At 39.0% G+C, this 21162-nt stretch overlaps 3 protein-coding genes and 1 long non-coding RNA gene across 4 annotated transcripts; all 4 read left to right on the top strand.

The window, feature by feature from the left end:
* Window positions 1-893: 893 nt before the first annotated feature.
* On the top strand, window positions 894-9093 carry LOC306973463 (uncharacterized protein; the record flags this gene model as incomplete). Its single annotated transcript, XM_079570387.1, has 28 exons — window positions 894-937; window positions 1018-1086; window positions 1168-1307; window positions 1383-1505; window positions 1570-1627; window positions 1957-2028; window positions 2121-2183; window positions 2674-2789; window positions 2878-2946; window positions 3029-3053; window positions 3149-3166; window positions 3264-3329; window positions 3403-3542; window positions 3639-3755; window positions 3833-3890; window positions 3996-4040; window positions 4118-4174; window positions 4893-5026; window positions 5591-5695; window positions 5764-5818; window positions 6716-6796; window positions 7723-8130; window positions 8209-8271; window positions 8346-8482; window positions 8560-8667; window positions 8745-8805; window positions 8886-9008; window positions 9074-9093. Exons 2-28 carry the CDS (start codon window positions 1035-1037, stop codon window positions 9091-9093), a joined length of 2514 nt encoding a protein of 837 aa, XP_079426513.1. The 5' UTR covers window positions 894-937; window positions 1018-1034.
* Window positions 9094-11436: 2343 nt separating this feature from the next.
* LOC306974314 (uncharacterized protein) lies at window positions 11437-12477 on the top strand. Its single transcript, XM_079571508.1, has 7 exons — window positions 11437-11519; window positions 11585-11650; window positions 11725-11864; window positions 11933-12055; window positions 12124-12181; window positions 12250-12330; window positions 12409-12477. The coding sequence occupies exons 1-7, from the start codon at window positions 11441-11443 to the stop codon at window positions 12459-12461; spliced, it is 600 nt and encodes a 199-aa protein (XP_079427634.1). The 5' UTR covers window positions 11437-11440; the 3' UTR covers window positions 12462-12477.
* Window positions 12478-16066: 3589 nt separating this feature from the next.
* On the top strand, window positions 16067-17597 carry LOC306974326. Its single transcript, XR_013793622.1, has 3 exons — window positions 16067-16216; window positions 17243-17286; window positions 17517-17597. It is a non-coding gene; the product is annotated as an uncharacterized lncRNA (long non-coding RNA).
* Window positions 17598-17671: 74 nt separating this feature from the next.
* LOC306974230 (uncharacterized protein) lies at window positions 17672-20095 on the top strand. Its single transcript, XM_079571405.1, has 8 exons — window positions 17672-17810; window positions 17883-18005; window positions 18134-18188; window positions 18870-19127; window positions 19207-19343; window positions 19416-19532; window positions 19605-19662; window positions 19835-20095. Exons 1-8 carry the CDS (start codon window positions 17757-17759, stop codon window positions 19900-19902), a joined length of 870 nt encoding a protein of 289 aa, XP_079427531.1. The 5' UTR covers window positions 17672-17756; the 3' UTR covers window positions 19903-20095.
* The last annotated feature ends 1067 nt before the right edge of the window (window positions 20096-21162 follow it).

Consider the following 21162-nt stretch of genomic DNA (forward strand, 5'->3'; position numbering starts at 1 on the left):
TTGATGCGTACCTGTCTGGTCTTTACCCGTGTGCTCAGTCACGCAAATGTTGATAGCATTTAGCCTCTCCCAGCAGAGATATAGTTAGAAGCTACCAAGCTGTTCCACGTTTCCATATTTAAATACAGTTGCGTGAAAAGTTACACGATCCAAGTATATTTACACAAAATTAAACATGTCAATTTTCTAATAGGATAAAAAGGGGGACTATATTGGAAGAACATAGCACTTTGATGTCCGTGCAGTAATATCTCACTTTACTGTGTGGACGCCGAAGTGCTCCTAAGGTATTATCACGCCTTACAATATAGTACCCCTTTTTATCCGCTTAGAAAATGTTTAATTTTGTGTAACTATGTAGACTTGGATCATGTAATGGCTCATGTAACTGTATTTAAATAAAACTTCACCCCAGTATGGCACTATACCTACCTATGCTGGGAGAGGCTAAATGCAAACAACAATTGCGTGACTGAGCGCACGCACAAAGACCAGACGGTTACGCATCAACTCGTCTAAGCTAAGGTAAGAACATATCTCAGTATGTAAAAACTGAGGCTTATTCCTTTAACCTTGGACTCTGACTTGACTTGACTTGACGCTCAAGTACTTGAATATACACTTTTATATAAACAATGAATATGGGTTTAAGTTCAAAGGCACTTTTGGAGGTGACTTGGACTTGAAATATCGTGACTCAACTATAACCACATGGAACCACTTGCAGACATATGATTTGATTTTTTTGTCTCTGCAGATGTTGCACATGCCTGTTAGACTGTTTCAAGAGTGCAACAACAAAAATTACAGTCAAGGTATGTGTCGCAACGTAACATATACTGTACTTTGTATGAAACATGAAATGACGCAAATCTCTTTTCATTTACAGTGATGTTTTTGCTCCATCAAAATAAATCACTTTCAGATATTTTCAAAGGTATATTTAACACTCAATTCATAATATATTAAAATAGTTGAATTAATTAAAGAAGGATATTTTGTCATCTACCCTGTCAGGGAAGTATCCAGAAAGAATGAGGATACAGAAGTACAAAGATGACTCCAACAGGAAGCATCCTCTCCTTGGTTTGATTAAAAATGTGACATGTTTTTATTTTTATTCCTGTTCTTCTTGGAGTTTTATGCTGGATCTCGATTGTCCCGCAGGCCTGCAGAACATAGTGGAGTGTATTTGTACCCCCCACACACACTTGAGGAACTACCTTTGCACGCTGTGTCGTCTCCATGTTTCCTCCAGCCTGGTCATCAGACATCTGCTGAGCTTTGAACACGTCTTCTCTTATCTCGTAATATCAGATCTGGCGTGTCATGTTTTTCTGAATATTTAAAACTGTTGCATAACATGTGTCTGTGTCTTGCAGAGTTCATGGCACCCATCTACTTTGAAGGCCAAAGAGTGGTACATGAAGGGCAGCCCTGACACTGGTACACTGGCTGGTTTTGCAACGCAGTCAGAGAAACTTCTTGGCCCTAAAGACATACAGGTAACTCAATTTGAAAATGCACACTGTTCAAGGAGGACAAGGACATAATTATTGTGTTTCACAGCAATTGACACTGAACACCAGCCAAATGCTGTATGTGCTTAATGTCAGTTTTAAAGACGGTCAGTATGCTTTATATTATTATCAAGGGGGTCATTTGCCAAGCGTTTGCGTGTGTGTAAAATGAGTGGCACGGGCAGGAGTGGACTTGAAACTAAGTAATTTGCCCATTTTCACTCGTGCAGCAATCTGTCATTTACATATCTTATTTTGGCAATTTCAAATTGTAAATAAATGGGGTGCAACATGACCATAGCTATTGTGCTATTTTCTGGCTTGCACTCGCTATTTAGCACCTGCCTTGATAAATGACACCCCATTAGTTTTATTTTTACACTGTATATTTTAGTTGTTAATGAAATGTTTTTTTTCCCCCATAATTAAATTGTAGCTCTGAGTAAAATTGAATCCATTGCAAAAAAAGGCAGTCTGATACCTACTGTCACACCGGGAAAAAAGCTTGGTATGTGTAGATTTTCTCATTTTGTAACAACACTATTTAGTAGTTCACTATTTACCATTTACTGCTTACAAGATTTTAATTGTATCTTTTAGAGGCAACTTTGTCTGCAAGTGATAAAATACCAACAAATGTCAAACAAGACAGCACGAAGTCCGGTACGTTGTTTTCCCTTAAGTCTATTTTGACTTGTGATTATTAATGCAGTTTTATGTAAAAGGGTCAAATCAAGTGTTCTGTTTTTATTTTGTGAATTTGTCTTTAAGTTACATACTTGTTGGGGAATTTACTTCCATACCTAGTAGTTGTTAGAGAGTTGAGAGAATTTTTCCTTAACCTACATCCAATCCTCTAATAATCTTTGTCTCGCTGTAGCCGCACTTGCATACCTCTTCACATTACATTGCCTGAGACTAGAGTCTTATTGTCAGTCTTGGCCTTGCCTCAAGGTCTGGAGACAATTGAACCATCAACAGGCTGTTGAATGTTTAGTGAAGGGGTTTGTAGGTTAAGGACCGTTATGGCTACGGTAAAACGTGTTATGCCAAGAGATGTTTGGTACTGATTCTCTAACACTAAGGGAACATAACATACATTTTCAAGGCAATTTCTGCATGTTATTAATGAAAATATTTGTCTATATCTTAGAACCCGTAACATCTGGAAACAGCTCTTCGATACAAAATATCAAAGAAGAAATTAAAAAAAGCACAACTGAAAACAGTGAGACTCGAACAGCACCATCGTACAGTTTTCACTGTCAGGTGCTTGATTCAGTTTTTAAAGCAGAGGCTTTATTTTATTTTTCCTACACTTTTCCTACTTATGTTTTTCTTTCCTTTTTCCCCCCAGAACTGCAGCAAAAACTTCGAAACAAACTCTCTTTATTGCGATCATCTGCTGACGAGTGAACACCAGGAGGTAGGAATCTTCACATGTGAACTAAAGAAACTAACGCTTCTTTTGAAAGAATGTGACGATTCATAATTGTCTCTGTCAACAGAACTTAATAAAAACCTTTGGACCAGGTAACCGCAGCTAATTTTCTTTTTTGTTTGTGTGAGCTCGTAATAAAAATAGTACTTCCTTATTACAATCATGTTTTTGTTGTTGTTGTTTTTAGCAGTTACGGCCGAACAAAGTAAGCATCCATTTAACCCGCTTCGCTACGAGTTGCTCAAACTCTATCAATTCCTTATTTATTCCTCCAATTTAATTTTTTGGCATCATTTTTGCAGCTAGTGAATGTAAACCACATTTTCACTCATACAAGCATTTCACTGATGACGATATCTTGTGTGCTGGTAAGATGGGATTAAAATAAACGAATAACCATTTTAATGATTAAGTTTCTTCATAATACATCTGTTTTGATAGGTGTATCCCTGGTTGTGAGTATTCTCAGCCATCAACTCACAGATGAACCCATTTATTTGTGCTTTGCTTGTGAGACGGCGTTTTCAGCGTGTGATCTTCAACTCCACATGAAGTCTGAGAAACACCTTGTACAGTCTCTGGTAGGTTGGCAGAGTTTAGTGCTGAAGATTTATTGTGTAAAACAATTAAGAGTAGTGTTGTTTCCCCCACATCACTTCATTTCTGTCGCCTCTCAGATATACCAGAATCCATGGAAACTTCCTTTTGCGTGGAAACCGAGACTTCATTACTTATATTTAAAGGTACAAGCATGTAAAGAGGAGGAGGAAAGAGGATCAAATAAAAGTATCAGGGTAAAGAAAGTTTTTCTCTAAATGTATGTTCCATATTAAATGTTTGTCACCAGTTTTTTTTTTTTTTTTTTTCCCAGATATTGGATGTCCCACCATGCCTTTTCCCCCGTGGAGCCCCTGTTGCGTATCCAAATGGTATACATATTAAATTTTGCTTTATAACAGATTTTCTTTGCCAGCTGTAGACGCATGGTTTTAAAGGCGACTGTACTGTATTCAATGTCTTGTAACCATTTTTAGTGATGGAGAAGCTAGACCGATACCACCCTGTATTAATGAATGGAAGTGAGTAAATGATAAAGTTCACTCTGTTGTTATTTTATTGTGAAAGTGCTGTGGACTTATTGATTCCTGTTTTGCAGTTCCACAGCCTGAAACAAACAGCAAACTTCAAGACAATCACAGATTTCCAATTCTGGGTATGCTTCTCTCATACATGAACTGTCATGCTTGGTGATTCATGACCTCACTATAGTGTAAACCGTTCTAAACAAACCTATTGAAATGACACTAGTGCTTGCAATTAATTAACAATCAATTGACAGTAGTATTAATTCTGCTGTAAAACTACAACTTTACATAATACAGCAAGTGCCGTGATGCTTCTCTATGTACCGTGTACCTATTATTTACGCCTGTGTAAAATTAAGATCCTGAATTTTTATAACCAGCGTATTTCACTGGTGTATTACCTGCTAATGTTACCAGTTTGGTAAAGGAGGAGTTTATTATAATCTAAAAGGAAAGAAAGAAACGTGGCTTATCTTTTTCAGCTTCTGAAATACACTCAGCTCCGCTTTTCCACTATAGCACATGGCACTGAATTCCTGCCTAAAATATTACCCAATAATATAGTGTCCATCTCCTTGGATCTTGATCTGAAATCCCAGCTATAGAACCTTCTCACACGTTCCCCTAGCCCCCATTTGTTTACAAGGTGATACTTAATTTTGTCTTGAGGCTAAGGGGACCGGCAGACTTCCTCCTCTGATTGCACAATTGGAGAAATACATACAAGTTGTTTATAGTGAGTCATTGAAAAGTCATTGTGCAAACACTGTGGTCTTTGCTGAAGTAGTAGTTTTTTGTGTGTTTTTTTTTCCTTTTATGGGTACATTCTGTGTATATTTTTTCTAGGTTGGGATTTCTTGGTCAAATACGGACAGAAAGTCTCCGGATGGAAGTTTCTCTGTCTCCTTTGTCAACGGCCGCTGTCATCAGACGACTATACTGGACATGTCTTCAGCTGGGAACACGTTGTTGCTTTTCTGGTAAGTGCATTTGTAGTTTTTGGTGCAGTTTTTATGGACTTTTGTTACTCATACGGTAACATAAATGTTTGACCAAAAGGCTTCAAGATCTAAAAGCCATTGCTGCTAAACTGGAACTGTCTCCCTACCCATATTATGACCTCCTCCACTGACATGTTCAAAATATTTAATTCTGACCGATTTTGGAATGATTGTGTTTTATTCTGTTTAATCTTTTCTTTGCTATTGCTGCTGTTATTGTCTTGTCTTTGTTCCATTACAACATGAGGGCCTGTTGTTGTTTTTAATTGTGCTCTAATAATAAAATGGCTTGCCTAGACATAAATGTGACTGGTGTGATAACTTTCTTCTCAAATTGTGAAGGCAAAATACTTAAACCAAGCTTTTTGTGCAGTGTATTCTCGGATGAACGTAACAAATTATGTACTATGTCTTAGGCAAGGCAAGGCAACTTTATTTATACCGCACATTTCGTACACAAGGCAACTCAATGCGCCTCTTACAAAAACTTGTTCTCGTTTACATCAGAAAGACATGTGATTTGTATTGTTTTGGTTTGTTAAGGAAAAATTTCATCCAGGTTCATTGGATTTAAATAGCACCGATGACAAGGTGTTACTGGACTTGGCAAAACAAGCTGCCCACATCCACGGTGTTTCAAGTGCACAGGTATGGCCTATAATTGAATTATGTGTTAGACATTTTTTTGTAATGGCTATCTAATGTTGTGCCTGCAGGAAATCGAATTTGACCCATTTCAACACAAGACTGATCTAAAGGACTACAGCACAAGTAAGTGCGTCGGATGGTTGGTGGCGACACACTGCAACCAAAGGTTTCTTAGACAAGATCTTTGCTTGACAACGTGAACTTGACTGTCATTCCTCTTGTTCTTGCACCTTAAGCCACAACATGACCACATTGAGACGATAAAATAAGGTTTATCTGATATTTCAAACAGTTAGACATTTGTTTATTGTTACTATGACAACAGCTACAATGGAAATACCATAGGAATCTAGCTTCCCGCCGCTAAGCCCGGAACAAAGGGTCTATAGTGAATTAACAATACAGATGTGCCTCACATTTAAATTCAAAAAGGTAAGTGTGACTAAATGATCAACCAACTACAGTCCGATATCGCGTTAGTTTATTTCTACATAAGTTGTGTCACTATCACGTGTCAAAAAGACAACACGCCTCCATTTTTGTGGCGCTAGCCTAATGGTACACATTTCCATCTATTCACGATTGGCTCGGCTCTTCTCGCGTCCTCATTCTTTACTGTTAGGGGGGACAAGGATGAAAACAATCTCAGGGTAACTTAAATATACATTACTGCAAAAAAAAAAACATAATACCGCGACATCTAACAAATAAGGAAATCGCTATATTAGCATGTAGCTAGTTTGCTAAAATGCTAACGATTTATTAGCAACGCGGTAGCAACTTTTAGCAGGTTTTCACAGGTCAAACATAATGCAATATAAAAGTCTTCTATCGACTGAAAATGTCCAGTGTTAACTAGTCTTGCAAGGATGTTACTTATTGAAATGGTGGTTAAATCGTGGCTGTATTTCAGTTACAGCGCTTCACCCATTCACACTCTCAGTCATGGGTGAAGTGTCTTACCCAAGGACACGATGAAACCACGTGACTTCATTTGTGTGTCTCTCCCCCCTTTCCCAGAAGTACGCCTGCTGTCAGCTGAAAAATTAAGAAATGGCAAGGGACCCCTCATACCTTCCATAACGCCCAAAGCGAAATTATGTGAGTCAATTGTTATGGATAATTACTCTCTTGAATATTACTGTATGATGCATATATGACACTTGAGTATTAATAATTAGGGAAAAAAGTGTTTATATAATTTAAACTTGCCGTGGAGAACAGTAATAAAAAAATTAAAAAAACTGCACTGGCCTGACAGTTCTCATTGTCTTAAGAGATTTCTTTAGTGGACTGGACAGAGCAGCGTTCAGTTCGATTGCAGTTTCACACTTTACATTGACTGTAACAAAAGGCCTACGGTTTACATACTGAAACATACCAAGCCAGTTTCAAGGTAGTCATTTTGGTGTTTGTGTTATTCAAGTTGCAGTAGATATCTCTCGTTGTTATGCTCACCAAGGTTGAGTCCTTGAGTGTTGATAAGAGCATTTTATGTATTACATTTTTTATAAATGAAATATTATATTTCCTCAATACTGTATTGAAGGTTGTGAACAAGACTCAGTTTCTTGCTATTCTCATCAAATCATGGGAGAGCAGGATATTCATTTGGCCAACAGTAATAAGTGAACCATTGTGTAGAGTATCTTTTGGAAGGTGCAGGATAAAAAAAAACAATGTTTCGTTTCAAGGCCATGTGCTATGTCTGAGAGCAAGTGCCAGTTTCTTAAACTTTGTTGCATAGTGTCTTCCTTCTCTCTTCCTTGACAAGATATTTCATTTATTCTTCTTAAATATGTATTGTTTAGACTCTTCCATCAGACAGATTGCTTTCATACCTTTTACATGTTTTGATCGTCACTTCCTTGCTCAGACGAGTCACAACATCATCTGACTCTTGAGGAAGTCTGCAGGAAATGAAGTCAAAACATGTAAAGATATGAAAACATATTCAGGTTTGTAAAATCTTCTTTTGAATATTTGAATATGAAAATCAAGATTGTTTTTTTTTCTTCTTCTTATAGTTCCAGGACAACAAACGCAAGAAGAAAATCTTAATACAGAAACAAATAAGTCAAAGGCTGTCACAGAAATTCAGTCCATAACTGGCAAGGCTGTTGAGGAAGCAGCAAACGATTTGTCAACTGAGAAGGAAGTAAAGGAGGAGAAAGATCCTTCAAATCCACCCGAACCAAGTCAATTGGAAGAGTTAAAAAGTGCCAAAAGCAGCTCCTGTGAAACTATGATGAAATCTGCATCAAAGAGACACCGCTGTCCGTCTGATATGGACACCGTTGACTCAGAAATAGAGAATGCAGAGCTTAAACGAACGTGTAAATCCAATCCAGAGGAAAAAAAGGAAATCCCAATCCTCCAAAACGTTGATAAAACAAAACTGTGCAGATCCAGTGATGCAGCTGTTGGCAAATCAGGTATATTGTTGTTGGTGTTGATTTGCCTTTGTTTTCAGCTTGACTTTATATCATAATTGGGTATTGGCTCTTTTACAGCGCCGTGTTATGGTCGCAATTTACAGTCATATATTCAAGAGAGGAGTCGGGGCCCTGTGATTGGTAGCTTGATTTAAGATTATTGTTTACATTTAGTGACGACTTTCTTACCAACTTTAATTTGTTGTGATTTTTAGGCCTGAGTGCAATTTACGAATGTTTTTGCAATGACCGTGCCCCCATCTACCTGTGTGAATGCTGCCACCTGATATTTAAGGAGCCATATATCACCAAACACCTGAGCGAAACATGGCATTACCATAGTTACCTTCTTGTGAGTACTTTATCCTAGAAGCTCTAGTTAGAAGACTAGTTATTGCAATTAAAAATTGCCTCTTGTTCTGACTGTAGAAAGCAGGGGAAAACTCGTCCTCTCTCCCTCAAGCCAAAAACTGGAAAGCAGTTTTGGCTAAACAGGCAGAACACTGGGAAAATACAGTCGGATATGGGGAGGCCCAGGTACTAACATTTTCTTGATGCAATAGAACAATAAAAGGCAACTGCTTCATCTTTGCTTTTGTATGTATGGGGCATAGGTTGTGAAGCTGATGCCAGAAGACTATGAGAGCCTAGCATCAACCAGTGAATATGTTAAAGGTAAGTTAACATTCGGTTTGTAGTGAGTAGTTATCTGCACTGACAAATGTGCTATTAAAATTCCCACTATTGTTTTGCAGCTTTCAACATAGTGAAAACACACCTGCCTCGGAAGTTACCTAAGATTACCTGGGCACCTGCTTCACATGAAGACTGCGCCAGGACTGTCACTTTAACCGGGCAACAGACATCACAACAGGCAAGTAAAGCGATTATACCTATGCTTTTGATGATGCATATTTTAATAGATAATGCTTCTCTTCGTTAGGACATGCAAATGGAGATTGACCCAGAGCCAACATCTTCAGAGACCAAGCTCCCATCCAAAAATGAAATCTCCTCTAAATCACTCAAAGAAACTAATTTTAACAGAAGCTCAGACCCCGAATTGTCTAAGGTACAAGCGACAACCTGCCACAAGGATTCTGAGCATTCGTCCCCCGGAGTCACTGTTACTTCAGCTGCCCCAACCATTCCTGCTTCGAGTCTTTTAGATAATCGCAAATCTTCTTCAAAACCCAAGGATGGATCAGAAAGTGCAGATATTGTTGAAGATACCAGCAATGCAGTTCCCACAGGGGCATCTAAATCAAGTCAACCCGTTTGTAAATTTATAACGACTCAAGCTGGAATTCCTGAAGTTGAATCTAAAATAGTTAATACTCCAGAAAACACCAGTGATAAGATTCAATATGCCACGCCTGCCAGCTTTACATCAACTGGCGCACCCAAACCAACAACTAAACCTGTTCAACCTTCAATGACCAACATCACCGCATCAAGTGTACCTGCCTCTACGTGTAACTCTGACCTTGTCACCTCAAATACTCAACAAACGCCGTCAGATTTGTTGGCTCACAAAGTGACAGATTGTGCCCCTATTACTGCTGTCGCTGTCTCAAATGCAACAAAGGGAACTCCTAACCTACAAAATAAATTAGTTCAGCCTGTCAAAAAAGCAACTACTGACTCCTCTTCCTCTGTAACAAAATTGCCATCTGCTATACCTGCCACATCCACCCCCAAGATCTCCAATATCCTTAAGCAATCTAAAGGAACCCAGTTGAAATTGAAAGCACATGCAGAATTACATGTTAAGAATGATGATCTAGTACGCAAACGTGAGCCGCTCACACCTACAGCGCCCATCTCTGGTCCGATGATGCTCACAGAGGAATCGGATCAGAAAGTTCCTTCCCCTCAAGTTGGTAAGTAATGTTTCAGAAGTGACTTGTTCTGCTTAGACTTATCTAAAATATTCAGTTTTTTTTACAGGTTTAGACCAGGTGGTTAAAGTGAAATGTAAAGAAAAGAGGCTCGCTTTCTGTTTTGCTTGTTCAGCTAAACTAGAAAGAAGCAATCATCTGACCAGCACAATCCATCAAATAAATTGTGTGGTAGGTAACTCACGATGAACTTTACATTCAGCAGCAATACATCTGAAATAAATACATTTTCCATACAGATTAGAAAAGTAACAGACCTGTGCTTATACCCTTCATACAGAAAAGAAAGTTTCCATCATGTAGTGACCAACCAGATGAGGAAGAGCTCAGTAAACTAGTGGCACTATTACATGATGGAGAGAAAGCTTCGAGCGAGGTAAGACTGACTTACATATTGCTTAACGTTTGATAATACATTTCAAATCTATATTAATAAATGTATATTTATTTCAGCATGTTGAAGTGTCGCTTGATGAATACAAAGAGCTCAAGAGTCTTCCAGATGGCAAAGGTACGTTGAAAGTATTCACAAGGCTAAATGTAGAGACGAGTACATTCTTAAAACAATCACAGAATATAACCACCATTCATCCTAGTACACCTTCCTTTTAATTTGTATGAAATTATCTAAGTTTTCTAAAAAATATATATTTATATATCTTTTATATCTTGTCAATTATATTAGTAAAGCATTGCCACATTTTATCATTGCTCTGAACAATTGACCTTATCATTTGTTCTGATCTGATATAGATCATCATTGTGCCCAGTTATAGAAGCAAAGTTCATCTGCTGATTGGACTATAGAGGAAATGTGACCGGGGTTTAACACTAGTTTCAACACAAATTGTATTTCTTGTCTCCTTCCAGCCATAGAGAAGGTAAAACTTTTGCTCAAGAAGAAGAGCTCAAAGAAACTTGGACATCGACGACCATCGGCTTCAACAAGTGATTTCTCATCCAGTCCCAACATATCAGTCAGCCCACGTGATGCCACAAGCCCACACCTTGGTAAATTACAGCTTCACTGTGAAATTAGTCAGTTATTTTTACACACGAATTAGTGTCTGGAAGTATTCATACCCTTCTATATATTCCATTGTTGTTTTATGTAAATATTAACTTTTATGAATGTTCAAGAAGAGCTATGCAATTGATTTGTAGTTGTTACGTAGTAGCAGAGGTAGACAATGTCAGGCCCAGCAGATCTGCTGTGGCCTAACGGATGATTTGAAGACAGAATAAACTTGCTAAAATAATAAAGATATTGTCAATTCCTTTAAAAAATTCTAGATGGAGGACCCCCAGACCTTGCCTCCCCCGTTGTGTTGTAGTCTGTTGACCATTTGAAAACGTTCTCACTTGTCTTTTCAACTTTGACAGGGAAAGAAAACAATCCACAGATAAATATGACAGCAACGGTTGCACTGTCACCAAGCCCTGTAGTCCAGAAACCAACATCTATAGTAACACCAAGGATTATAAAAGGTATGATAAAAAAGATAATGTTTTTAAAACATCATGCAAGTCTCATTTATTATGAACATTTGCAGGTTCAACTACAGATGACCTCAGTAACCTGTCCCGTATTTTAGCAGTGAAGGACACATCAGTTATTGGTGAGTACACCATCTGATCTCATGCTTTTATTTTTTCATTGAAGCCCAAGAATTGAGTATATTGTCATTATCAGGCCTTTGTTTTGTCTGGGAATGCCGTGTTGTGCCTCCCAAACAACCTACATTTTACCTTTGTGAGAGCTGCAGCCTAACCATCTCTGTCAATGACATTTGTGATCACATGAGAAGCACCAAGCACCATTCGAAATACCTCGTGAGTGGATGTTAATGCATCCTACTTTTTCACATTGAACACGTTTTAAACTTATTATATTGCATCAGATTCGGCAGTATCCACAGTTTATGTACTGGGCAGAAGAGGAACTGATTCCACGGATGTCAGATGTGCTGACAGATTACATTGCTGACTTGGTCAAAGGCCGTGAAGATTCAATGGATGCACAGGTAACGCTTAGTGTATTTTGTATTAAATTGCATGCATTTTGTGGCTAATGTACTGTTTTCTTCAAAAGACTGTGCTTCTGAGCGAAGAATGCTTTGAGTGGGTTCGAACAGCACCATTTGCGGAAGGTAGAATGAACCAACACACAAATATTTATACTTTTTAAATGGATATTAAAACTTGCCTTTTTACTCAGCTTTGAATGTGGTGCAAAGGATCAAGGAAGAAAAGAAAAGGACTGACCTACCACTCATTGTCACGCCAGAAGGTGAATTCAGTTTGGTTTAGCTGCTTTATGTGACCTGTGATTATTCTTTTGTTGATTATATGTACTTTTTTTGCTTTTGGACTGTAGAGCCACCATTGGACACACCCAGAACACACGCAGGTATATTAATATGCATTTAATTCACTGAAATGTTTGGCGGTGGCCTCAATTATTAGAACACTTAGCATGTACAAGGTTTCAATTGTTTTTTTTATATGCCTTTAAGGTATTGTTGAATTTAATGTAATGTTTAAACCAGGGGTAGATTTGACTGGGGTCTGTCAAGGAGATCAGGAACAGCACTTTCTCTTTCCACCATTTAGTTACCTCTGGTATAAACAGGTTTTTACTGTACTATATGGGTACAGATCATTGTCAACAAATAGGTGTTCTAATAATTCTTACGGTGATTTTACTTTATTTTAATGTCGATGTCACACAATTATGTTCTCTCACAGCATACCAGCAAAGAGACAGGGAGATGCAACTGTAATTTCTACAAAAGGTAGACATATTCAAAGGACTTGACATTACCAGTGTCTGGCTAGTTGGATTGTGTGAGCTCCATTTTGGTTTGATTAAAAGAAGAAAGCAAAAACGATATTGTCAATGAAATTGTAGCGCGTGGCTAGTCGTATTGGATAAGTGTATTTGCAGTGGCCGGCCTGCAAAAAAGTTGGTGTAAAACCCTGCATATCAAATATTTGAATAGATGCTTAGAAAAAGGTGATATTCTTTCCAGCTATTGGTCAGACCAGTGTTCAATGATGATGGCCAGTGTGTTGTTTTTATTTTTTAACTTTTGTCTTTTTTGTTCCCGGTAGATCTTCCAAATCAAATGGAAATATCTTTAACAGAAAGGACTGGTGGGATAACGGATCTCACTCAACATGAAGCCTGTTCAGGTGGAAACTTTGCCCAAGTGAAGGCTGAATCTTGCACCAGTCCTACATTTACCGGCAGCACAAACTCGCCTCAAATTACTGAACCTCTCGACTCTCAATCTCAAAATCCTGTTTCAACAAAATCCCCAAAACAACCTGATGAGCCAGCTGATTCTGCTAGCAATAAAAACCTTGCAGTGTCACCAAAAGATAACAAAGAGCATTTTCATCCAGAAACAAAAGCTTGCTTTGATATCACCGGTCTATTTAGCCACAGTACAGCAGTACCATCTCCTGTTGTCGATACATTACTTGACATGACCATTGAGACAACATCTTCAGCAACCCACAAAGATGCATGCTCAGATAATAAACCCGAGTCTGACGTTCAACTAGGCTCACCATCAGTCCAAGAAACATCTACAGTCAGTCCAAACCTCATAGAAGGTAAAGTTAACAAACCTGTAGAGGAAGATCTAATTAAGTCATCTTTAGCGACCCTCACAGATACATGCAGAGATATTAAACTCGAGTCTGATGTTCAACTAGGCTCACCATCAGTGCAAGAAACATCTGCAGTCAGTTCAGACCTCTTAGAAGATAATGTTACCACAACTGTAGATGAAGACCTAATGACAGAAGAAGGTTCACCTCACGGTCATAGCACTGCAAAGTCATTTTCTGTGGTCGATCACAACGCCAATGAAACCCCACCACTTAATCCTGAAGATAAGGCAGCATTGGACAAGCACTATTGTTTGTTGTTAATCGATTTTCTTAAAAATGCAAAAAACAGCATGAAACATTCAATGCCTTCTAGCAACCAAACTTCAGAACCACATACAGTTGAATCACCAGAAAGCAATGAAGAACAGTGTGAGACACCACAACATTCGAAGTGGGATGTTTGGCAACCACCAAAAACAGATACTGATGTGGCTGCTGAAATACAAAACATGGTGACTAGCCCTTCTGTTGAATTACAGAGTGAAAACTTGACTTCAGGCACATATGTATCAAACAAGAATACAGAAAAGTTCAGCGGGGTTAGTGTGACGTCTGTTTTAATTCATAGTCTGAATGAAGCAACCACATCTGAACAATTGCAAGGGCAGCATTTTAAGTCCAAAGATGATGAACCAGTAGAGAAGTCAAAAGTGCAAATGCAGCTGCCAAAGATACAAATAGAGCAAAAAGTAAATAAGATAAAACAAATGAAGATAACAAACGATGTCTCAGATTCAAACATTTTAATGGAGACGTCACAGCTAGACATCCAGATGTCACAAACCGAGAAACATTACAGTGCTCTACATTCAGAAATTGTGCAGTATCAAAGTCAGGCCTCACAGCAGCAGCAAGAGCTGCAGTTAAAATCAGGCACACAGGAGGCAACTTCCAAATGTCCTCCACACACTTCCCCAGGACTCATTAAACACGTACACTCTGACTCTGGGGCTGTCAAGTTACAAACACAACAAACTCCACAAACGCCACTTCAGGTAAAACAACAAACACAAAACCAAGAGCTGCAGTTACAGTCACCAACACAAGTGGCGCAGTCCCAAGATGCCACCCAGCAGGGCCAGTGCCAGGAAGAGCGGGCGCCAATATGTGTTACAAAGCTGACCCAAGGTCAGATAGAGCAGGTACCCATAAACTCAATTATTACCCCCAGACATCAACACAACTATTTCAGAAGGAATGCTCACGACCAACAAAATACAAACTTTAGCGTCTGTCAGGGACCTCCACCAAGTTCTGCAGCCATACCCCCAGTAACCAGTGGTTCACAGGGGGTCACAGGAGAGTACAGACAGTTTGTCCAGACAGCATATCAATCTAATGCAGATTATTCAAACACTCACACACAGTTTGGTGTTCCACATGGCTATGCCTACCCAAGTCCCGTTTACCATCCGCTCCAAACACAGTGTTACACACCTGTGCAGCCACATTTACAGCATCCAGAAGTGTCTGGGTGGTTCAATCCTAACACACAGCTGCAGCCAGTTGCTCAGAACTATCCTTTGTGGTCTAATGGGACTGTAGGTGGTACAAGTAATGTGGCTTATTTAAATGCAGTTTCATTCAACACTGTCACTCAAAGTTACACGTACACTCAAAACCATATGCAGGAATACAACGGAGTTACAATGCAGGATCTCTTTCCTCCATCCTCAGCTCCATCTCAAACAAACCCTCAGTTCTTTCCTCACAGACAGTAGACTTAGTCTGTGTTTGGCCGTTCAACCACACGTTAACATGTACAGTATACATTTTAAATGTTTTATGCTGTTTATATTTTATTTAAATTGCTCTACTTTTCTAACATTTATGCGTGAATAACATTTTTTTTTTATATAAAATGAGAATAAATGTGTACATATTTCGAGTTATGGCATTCATATACTAACCACCAGTTAAAGTAGTCTTTTTGTGTACAATAAAGTTTCTCCTATTTACCTGTGTACGATAAGTTTGTTGGATTAGGATGTGGCATCTGTCTTTTACATGTATTCATGAATTCAACAAGTGTCAAGATGTCTAACTTCTCACTCCATTCAGTAGTAGTTTTGAGAAAATACTCTTGAAAGGAGCTGGGTGTTGCAGTCACAAACATAACACATCACATTCACACATGTCTATGGTTCTTACTCAACAGTCATAGAGACTATGCTCATGTTTTAATAAATGGATATAGAACTGAACCTTAAACATTGCAAATTGAGTGAGAAATCAATAAATAACATTGCAGACTTGCCACTCAATTTGCTGCTGTTGCCAAGAGCTCTCGTACTGTTGCTAAGCGCTGACATCACGCGCATAACGTCTCTTCCACTCGTCTGCGGGAGGCCGAACGCAGGAAGTTTGGGGGCGGCGGTCTGGCGGCGGCCGGTTGGTTAAAGGACTGAGGTTGTGGCTTGACAGAGCAAAGCTGAGCTGACTTGTGAACCAAGTTTTCCTTTTGAGTACTTTTTTACTTAGATCAGGAGAAACCGCTGCTTGTGGTAAGTACATGCGTGATGTTTTGTTAAAGAGTTAGCCGATAAACCGTTGTCAAAGTCGACTAAAAGTTACACGTGCGGTGGACAAATCTGCTGAAAATAGCAATTTGATCAATCTTGGTAAGCTCAGTGTTTGCTATTTCTGTTCAAAATTAAACGGTACAAAAATATATTGTACACATAGACATCAGCCGTGTGATTAACCAACAATGATCCATTTCTTTTTGGTGTTTTTCTTGTAATTGGGACTTTTTTGTTTAAGGACGTTTAGGTTAAACTTTTGTTTGCATGATGCTGCACTGCCACCTGGTGAGATGTCAACATCTTTGTGCAGAGTTTACAGAGCGTCATTTTTCTACTGGAGTATGTAGCTTGGCTTATTGAAGATCAAGGGTTTTACCCTGATATACTGTAAGTAATAAGCAGTAAAGATTTTTCCCGCAGCACTTTTCTTATTCTCTTTTCTTAGTTTCCCTTATTTATTTGTATAGTGTCTACTCCAATAAATACTTTCTTTTGCTCTTTTTTCAGCCATTTACATTTTAGATGCATTATTTTATTTCCAATATAAATACATCTCCACAAATACAACTGTCCAAGGTCATCATATTTGGACACAAGTTGTGCAATAATATCCAGTACACTTGTTTAGATAACCTAATCTTCTGTAGATTATCACAACTAGTGAAACATTAAACTTGAGATCACTCCTCACTGTTTTGACTGCTTGCTTTTGTCAAGATAACAGAAACCATCATAGTCTGTTGATACATTATGTACGGGGGAAGTGAGAGTTCTCCCTCTTCCCAGCCTGGATGAGCCCCTAGTTCCTTTTCTAAATGGAAAGCAAAGTGGTAAAGCTGATACAATCTTCCATGCTGGACTTTCTGCATGCAGAATAAAGAATTATACCTCCAAAACCCTCTCTATCATGTCTTTCTTTCAGCTGGCTTGATAATTACTGTCAGACTGATATTATTTACAAGTGGAAAAGGCTTCAAAATTAAATATTCTATGATATTTGTGTAGGTGGCCATCTGACGGAGAAAGGATGATGTCTGGAGCACATCAAGGTAACAGTTTTGTATAAGCAAACTAAAACACAGGAATGCTACTTGGATGTACTGGTTCTTTCAAAAGATGTCACTTCAGTGCAGGGATCAGCATATAACTTTATAAAAAACGGAGGGCCCTGACAAAGGCACACAAGGGCCAAAATCAACGTTTTAATCATTGTGTCTGTTGGTTTTGTCTTTTGCTGAACCAGTCACCAAGATTCACAGATTTCACTTTTTGTTTGCAGGGAATTCTGACGAGAGCGAGCTGTTTAAATCCCTGAAAGCACATCTGAACAACAAGAACAGACTGCAGCCATTTATAGGCTAGTAGCACATCTTTACTCTCATTCCACAATGGCTGTTTTGCTGATTTTTTTCCCCCCCCTCCTTCTTCAGGCCTGAGCAGCATAGTTGAATGTGTTAATGGAGGTGCGTCCCAAAGAGAGGCGTTCTACGTGTGTGAGGTGTGTGTGTGTCGCCTGGATATGTCAGACATGCGAAATCACATCATGGGAAGCCTCCATAGATTCAACTACACGGTGAGTGTAACTGTTTGGGGGATTGGTTTGGAAGCAAAAGAGTTGGTCTTGACCGTGTTTGCTGTGTAATAGAAAACTAGGCACCCTGAACTGGTTTCAGAGTTGGGGGATAGCTCCTGTCTGTCAAAGTTAGCCTGGCCGCTGATGGACATTGCCAAGAAAATCGAGGAAAAAGAAGGACCAGGATCTGTTCAGGTGTGTTAAACTGGGAAAGTTATATATTTTATACAACATTTTCACCTTTTTACGAATTGGGATGAAAAAAACAAACTAAAGTGCAAATGGCTGGAGGGTGACTATATTTTTTGTACCCAAATTTGAAGGTGGTAGAGTTTGACAAGACCTCATATCAGCAGATGGAAGGCCAAAGCGAAAATGGTTTGTGTTACTTTCTGTCTTCTAGTTATATTAGTGGTTTTAGCCCCTTAACCCCCACCTGAACTGAGCACATTTTCTCCCGTTTGGCTCTACCCAAATATAAAAGCTTCTTGAAAAAACATCAAAATAGCGATGAAAAGGCAACAAAAAAAAGTATGAAAAAGTTTTTAAAAAGTACAAAAATGCAATAAAAAAGCAACAAAAACAGAACAAAAAAGTGACAAAAAAATATGAAAAAGTGACAAAATTGGGCCAAAAACACAATAAAATGAGACCCCCCAAAAAAGCAATAAAAGAGTGACAAAAAAGCGCTGAAAAAAATGGCAAAAATCCTATGACAACACGGAAACAATGCAAGGAAAAAGACCCATTCAGTTTGTATATCTTAGCTTTCAAATGAAGCGTTACACTGGCCTATAGGCTGTAACCTTTTAGATTTGGGTAAAACTGAACTGGAGAAAATGCACTCTGTCAAGGCGGTGGGTAAGAGGTTGATTAGGAAATGCTACCTCGATTATCGTGACATCAAAGTTTGTCATGCTGTGTTGCGTTATTTTTGCCAGCATCAAAATGATCACGCTTTTTTTCTTCTTTCTTTCTTGCATGCCTTGTATTATAAATACATGTGTGATCTTCTGATTTTTGTTCATGTTTTACTGCTTTGCTTTCTGAACACCACAGCACAAAATGTCATAGACTTCTTAAAAGATACCCTGAAGCAGAGTGAACCGGAAATCTCCGAAATGATGGCGTCCAAAATGTGGAACCAGTCCCCATCTAAGAGAATAGTTCTGTACAGCCCCCGGAAGAAATATGAAAAGGCCCTTTTGGATTTGCAAAACTCACCACAACAAAGTAATGTATCAGACAGCTCATCAGAGTCATTCATAGACAGCAACAGCTTTCTCAATGACTATAAAGGACAAGCACCTCTTTTTGGTAATTCCAAGAAGTCTGTCATTACTTGTATCAGGTTTGAGGAGAGAATATGAAAAGCGAGTTTTGTTTTTTTAAATAGGCCTTGTGAGGGTGATCGAGTGCAAAAGTGAAGATGGTCAGACATACTGTTTTCTGTGCCACTGCTGCCGGGTCCGGTCCCTGAAACACGACATCACTGATCACCTGACCGGCACTTCCCACATCACCAACTACCTGGTCTGTGCTACTATTTTATCATAAATGAACACTTACTTGCATAATATAACATTTACAATTATCTTTGCATAGATGGAAGCTCATCCCGAGAAGCTGGAAACTGTCGACTTAAATGATATTTCTCAGTTGGAATTACTGGCTGAAAGGTTGAAGACAAAAGGCGAAGAAACGCGTACTACTAAATTAAAGGTACGTTTTATGTAGTCTATGTATTATTTACAGTAGTTAGTGTCTTTTATTCACGTTTGTGTAACCCTCAAGGTGGTGCAAATACCAGAATCTCTCTGTATTCAAATGACTACCAAGAGCTACCACTGGTGTAAGTACAAATTTTAACTTTTCAAAATACTCCTGTGGATCGCTTTTTTCATTCCTGTGAGTATACTGATCACAACCACAAACATATGTTAAAACAGAAATTGTTCTTACTGTTTGTATTTATTAACCACTTCCGATTGAGGAAAAGAAATGCAGCCAAAAATATGTTTCAGGTGTTAAAACACTTGGATGGAACAATTCTGATTTTCCTGTGAAATACATTGAGGTCAAACGTAAGTGATCGAAGTTGAGTTTTCTATTTTTGAGTTGGTAAAATTATGTACGATTCTATTTTAGGACAAAAGTTGTCCACGCCCCCACACCAAAAAGCTGTTCAAGTACCAAAGGAAAAAAAGATTATACAAAAGACCAAAAAAACGAAGAATCCTGTGTTCAAGGTCACTCTCCCTGTTACTCAAGGCTCACTTCTTGTTGAGAGGACCTCTTTCAGCAAAGACCGTCTTCCTTCATTCACATATTCACCTACAGATCATTTTGGCCCAAGTCCTCCTCCTCCTCCTCCTCCTCCTCGCAGGTTTTCTCCAGAACCACACAATGCTACTTCTGACTTTTCCTCTGGGTTTTTTGACATTAACTCAGAAGATCCCAACCTCACCCGACAATATCAGCTGAATTCATCAACTGACTTCTCTGAGCGCACGTTTGAGTACGTCAAACAAGAAATGGATGAACAGTCGATTAACTTGTTCGAGGACCAAAGCCATGACAGTAAAACAGAGATTCTGTCAAAAGCTGGATTGTGTCTAGACAATTTAGATGCATCAAAAGCGTACAATGACCAAGCCTCTCCTCAGTTCCAAAGTGAATATGTGGCACCTCAAGGCTTTTTGTGGTCAGTTGGAACTAAAGAGAATGAAAGATGGCGGCCTACTCCTTATTACCAACAACAACAAACGCCTCCACCTCCTCCACCTCCTCCTCCTCAGTATGTGGCCCCAGATTACTCTCAACAACCGCATGTGTTCTCCTCAGGGTATGTCCAGGGTGGTTGCAGGATGTTCCCCGAAGTACCTCAGGCAGGGAATTCTTTTTCCCATAATAACTGCATTACACTCACTGATTGCAGCCAGTCTTTCACCGGTTTTTACACTGAACACAGAGCTAACACTCAGCAGTACGCTTCATATCAAGTCAGCAGCTCTGGTTGGGGAACACACCAGCCTCAGCCTGCATCTGGGCAGCCTCCGTGTTATGCCCCCTGCTGTGTTCAACCGTACACTGCCTCTGCTTTCCCAAATGCTGATGAACCTGGCTCTTCCAATAATGTGTTTTACCCTATGTCAAATTTCTACTCCAATCACAGGTACCCGTCTTAACAGTGAGATATACAATGGGTTCTTATGGGAAATTGAATCTTAATATTTTAAGTTCACCTTTGTGCCACTTTGCACATTATGGGGCTATGTTATAAAAGCAGGTACATGCCTATGTTCTGAGGTGCTGTACACATTATCACCTATTGGTGTTCACAGATCTTTTG

Source organism: Gobius niger (genome assembly GCF_951799975.1).
Source record: "Gobius niger genome assembly, chromosome: 14".
NCBI classification, from domain to species: Eukaryota; Metazoa; Chordata; class Actinopteri; order Gobiiformes; family Gobiidae; genus Gobius; species Gobius niger.

Bases quoted from the DNA above. Each gene is read 5' to 3' on its own strand.
- LOC306974230 (XM_079571405.1), top strand. From the start codon at position 17,757: ATGTCAGACATGCGAAATCACATCATGGGAAGCCTCCATAGATTCAAC. The intron at 18,006-18,133 runs GTGTGTTAAACT...CCAAATTTGAAG, and splicing joins AAGGACCAGGATCTGTTCAG to GTGGTAGAGTTTGACAAGAC. The intron at 19,344-19,415 runs GTCTGTGCTACT...ATCTTTGCATAG, and splicing joins CCCACATCACCAACTACCTG to ATGGAAGCTCATCCCGAGAA.
- LOC306974314 (XM_079571508.1), top strand. From the start codon at position 11,441: ATGACAGCAACGGTTGCACTGTCACCAAGCCCTGTAGTCCAGAAACCA. The intron at 11,651-11,724 runs GTGAGTACACCA...TGTCATTATCAG, and splicing joins GAAGGACACATCAGTTATTG to GCCTTTGTTTTGTCTGGGAA. The intron at 12,331-12,408 runs GTTTGGTTTAGC...TTTGGACTGTAG, and splicing joins CACGCCAGAAGGTGAATTCA to AGCCACCATTGGACACACCC.